Below are 4,347 nucleotides of genomic sequence, written 5' to 3'. Positions count from 1 at the left end.
ACATGAACTTTTTTAGATGGGAAATCATGACAATCACCGCGTAGCCTCGCGTTATCCCGGCAGATTGGATCAAATGACCATGTTGTCCATGATTTTGCCGGGCTTGGCAGTGACTTATAACGGCGATGAAATTGGTATGGTGGACAAGACGGATATATCGTGGGCGAATACGCAGGATCCCGAGGCGTGCAACGCAGGCAAAGACCATTACGCGTCTGTGTCTCGCGATCCAGAACGGACGCCGTTCCAATGGGACGCGACGAAGAACGCAGGTAAAAGACGAATTTGTGCGATTTACAGTGTTTAATTTATTAACAATATATTTCTAAATCTTAATCAATTAATTATTTGTTACGGCAGGTTTTAGTACGGCAAATTCGACGTGGCTTCCGGTGAATGAAAACTACAAAGAGTTGAACTTGTTGAAAGAGACTAAGGCTCATGACTCGCATTACAAGATCTACAAAACCTTAGCCTACATGCACCGAAAGGAACCAGCACTTACCAAAGGAAGTTACAGATCGTTCTTGGCGAACAATGGTACAGTCCTGGGTGTGATCCGAAACTCTGGTTCCCGCACCGTGCTGCTTCTGATTAACTTCTTGGACGACATCCCTCAAAAAGTGGATCTATCAGGCAAAGGACTTCCGCTACTAATGAAGGTCAAGGTTGCCAGCTTGGATGCTCAAGTAAAAAGGTATGACTTTCTCAAACAATTTTTTTTTAGGTTGTTTATATACATATTTATAACTGTGTTACAACTCTTTTTCTTTCTTCTCCTCTCTATAAATGTTATAAAATAATTATAATACCAAAATTTTTGATGACAATGAAATAGTCGCATATGTAGTTGCAGTAATCATTGTCATTGTTTTTTATCTTGTAATTTATTAATTTTTTTCGAGTGCAGAGATACCGTAACATTCATTATACACGATTGATAAGGAAGCAACTGATTTTCTTAGCCATTAACGTGTATATAAACAATTTTCAGATTCGACAAGCACAAACGGCATCATGTCGCTGACAATACGCTTGTGTGCGCTTTTGCTGCTGGTGAGCGGTTTATCAGCCGAGATTCTCAATAAGTCGTGGTGGAACAATACTGTCTTCTATCAAATTTATCCGAGAAGTTTGTATGATACCAATGCCGATGGCGTAGGCGATCTGAAAGGTAAGCGTATGTCAGTCTCTATTTATTAATATGTGTCGTGCATAAGATAATAAAAAATAAAAAATTACTATATTCACATATATCCCAGATAATAAAAGTAGTCATTTTGACGTAAAATTACGTCAAAATGACGTTAAAATGACTATTTTTGCTACTTGGGATGTTACAATTTTGTTGAATTAATTATTGCATAATTATACCCAGTTAATCTCTATACGTTTATTATCGAAAAACATTAATGCCAAAGTAATGTAAGCCAAGTATACGAACAATGGCAAAATTTAAAGCTTTGTTCTCTGATGTTATCAGGAATAACTTTAAAGTTGCCTTACATTGCGGAAACTGGCGTCAACGCAATCTGGCTGTCACCCATATATCCAAGTCCTATGGTCGATTTCGGATATGATATATCCAATTTTACGGGTATCGATCCAGTTTTTGGCACAATGGAAGATTTCAAGGATCTCTTGGTGAAAGCTAAGAAACTCGGTTTAAAAGTGCGGCGGTTTGCCTATATATATATACATCATGATTTTTATATATAATCTAATTTGATTGTTCATATTATTATCGTAATTAAATGTAGAGAATTATTGACTTTGTTTATTCTACGAAATATTTTGAATACTCGTCGTCTTTTTTTGGAGTTACTTCATGATATCATTCTTATAGGTGGTTCTCGATCTCGTACCTAATCATTCATCTGACAAGCACCCATGGTTCCAAAAGGGTCTTCAAGGCAATGAGAAATATAAGAATTATTATATGTGGGCAGATGGTAAAGATAAAGACGATAAAACGCCGCCTAATAATTGGATCAGTGTGTTTAGTGGCTCAGCGTGGGAGTATGTGGATTCGCAAAAACAATGGTATTTTCATCAATTCGATTATAGACAGCCTGATTTGAACTTCTCAAATCCTGATGTGAGAGACGAGATGAAAGTAAGTTACAGAGAAAAGCTCAGATTTTTTTAAATGTTGCTATATGCTGAAGATTTTCATTAAAATATCTCATTCTGGTGTTCCAGTCACATTAATTTTATTTGTAAGAAGAATAAAAAAGAGAGGCTATTGCGCGTTTATTATTTTAATAAAATGTTTTAATAAATTTTATCAATATTATTAGTACAATTGCAAATATATATATAATGATTCTTCTCATTTTTATTAATTCGAAACATTTAATATATTTTTTAACACACTTATTATTTGAGATATAATAATCCAGATATGCAATAAATATGTGATAACATAAATTATAACATAATTTATTAGCATTAATAGTTTGCATATAAATTTATTTAATTTTTTTGTTACTGCATTTTTCCCTAAATTAAAAATTTATCATTTAATCTATAGATTATAAATCTCTTTAGATATCTTTTTATTTTGCATATAAAAGTTTGAATGAAAATGTATAACTGCAAATTGAATTCAAAATTTATAAATTTATGTTAAAGAACATAAAGTTTTATAATAAGAAAGATATAAAGGAAAGTGTATAAAAAATATTTTACACATTACAGCATTCTAAACTTTATTCTTATAACTTCTAATGATTTTTTTGATCGGTTACAGAATGTATTGAAATTCTGGTTGGATTTGGGTATAGACGGATTCCGCATCGATTCCGCCCCGTTTATTTATGAAGACCCAGAATTGAGAGATGAGCCCAGAAGTTATGCGGCTGGTCTCACACCGCGAGATTACTCGTATTTGGATCATATTTACACTGTTGATCAAAAACCTACTTACGAGCTATTCGGAGATTGGCGAAAATACGTAGATGACTATGCTGACGAGCACAATCAAGATCAGAAGGTCAATAAAGCAATATTATTTTTTTCAAATTTATGTTTTGTGCTTATTGATTTATAAAATATGCTCTTTCTCTGATCTCTCTAGATGATGGTGATGGAGGCGTATACTAGTTTCCCGCATACCATGGAATATTATAACTATAATGTGACGCCTTTCAATTTTGCGTTTATTATAAATGTGACTATTAATTCGTCCGCGGAAGTTTACAAAGAAAAAATAGACGGTTGGACGAATTCAATGCCGAGTGGTAAAATTGCCAATTGGGTATCTAAATTTTTTAAGGAAACTTTATGTAAATATTATTATAAATAGTTATTATAAATATGTATATTATTCGGGGAGTGATGTCGGCAGATACTATGTGTAGATATATAATTCATTTTTATATCTTTTGCAGGGATTATTATTCGGTTCCTATAAACAATATACATTTACGTAAGAAAGCCGCTGTCGTGTACACGTCTCTAGAGATTCCCTAAATATGTTATTTTCAAAGCACATATATTTAATTAAAAAACTTTTGTGTATTTATAATGCACTATTATAATGTTTCCTGCAATAAAAATCAATAAGCAATATTTCATTTTTTCTTTTTAACTGTAATTTTCCAAAATGTACCCTTATAAAATTGTAACTGTAATTGTAATTGTGTGTATGTAATTGTATATATTTAAATATCTATAATTTTAATTTTTTGTGTATTGAAATTTCTAATTGGTATATTATTGAATTTTGTTGTATTATTTTCTTCAAGAATTTGAAATCATGCATTAATTATATGTTAATTATTAATTTCACCGAAAGAATTGTTAATATATCAAATATATTAAATATATTAACATTTTTAATTACATATATTATAAATTAGATATAGATACAAAATATTTCAAAATTGTTTTAATAAGAAATTATTACTTTAAAATTTAAATTTAATCTTATCATTTTTTTATGGTCGAAAAGTAATTTTATGTAATTTATTCTCTTCTTCATCATTTATACCCACAAAAATGATTCAACACAAGAGACAAGTCAGCGTAACTTACAGATTGAACTGGAGAATGCTTTACGAGAGAGAGATCAGGCGCAAATACTCATCGCGAATCTCACACGAGCCTTAGATGATTCACAACAGAGTCTTCAGAAATTGAGAATACATAAAGACAGTTTAAAGGAGTTTACTCCTATGGAGAAAACAAACGTTCAACAAGAACCAGCACAAATTCTTACAGCTATCGAAGAACCGATTAGTCAACAAGAATCCGTACAATCTGCACAATCTCCTATTGAAAAAGAAGTACAACAAGACACTCAGTTAGATATTGGTTTAGGCTGGGATTATAGCTCGTCTGAAC

The 4,347-nt window shown here is 31.9% G+C and overlaps 2 protein-coding genes across 2 annotated transcripts in view; both read left to right on the top strand.

The window, feature by feature from the left end:
• Positions 1 to 6: 6 nt before the first annotated feature.
• LOC115245674 (maltase 1-like) lies at positions 7 to 770 on the top strand (the record flags this gene model as incomplete). Its single annotated transcript, XM_029824093.1, has 2 exons — positions 7 to 272; positions 361 to 770. Coding segments are annotated over exons 1-2 (666 nt in total), but the record flags the coding sequence as incomplete, so codon positions are not given.
• Positions 771 to 988: 218 nt separating this feature from the next.
• Positions 989 to 4,347, top strand: part of LOC115245683 (maltase A2-like) — a 5,967-nt gene continuing 2,608 nt past the window's right edge. Inside the window, exons 1-6 of the mRNA XM_029824107.1 lie at positions 989 to 1,174; positions 1,484 to 1,671; positions 1,847 to 2,116; positions 2,753 to 2,995; positions 3,080 to 3,265; positions 4,041 to 4,339. Coding sequence (XP_029679967.1) covers positions 1,018 to 1,174; positions 1,484 to 1,671; positions 1,847 to 2,116; positions 2,753 to 2,995; positions 3,080 to 3,265; positions 4,041 to 4,339 — 1,343 coding nt within the window. The 5' untranslated portion in view covers positions 989 to 1,017. The remainder of the gene's footprint in view (positions 1,175 to 1,483; positions 1,672 to 1,846; positions 2,117 to 2,752; positions 2,996 to 3,079; positions 3,266 to 4,040; positions 4,340 to 4,347) is intronic.

The sequence above is a fragment of the Formica exsecta genome, unplaced genomic scaffold, assembly GCF_003651465.1.
Source record: "Formica exsecta isolate Colony F162 unplaced genomic scaffold, ASM365146v1 scaffold125, whole genome shotgun sequence".
Taxonomy (NCBI): domain Eukaryota; kingdom Metazoa; phylum Arthropoda; class Insecta; order Hymenoptera; family Formicidae; genus Formica; species Formica exsecta.
The sequence above is the reverse complement of the archived record's forward strand: the minus strand, read 5'-3'. Positions and strand labels throughout refer to the sequence as shown.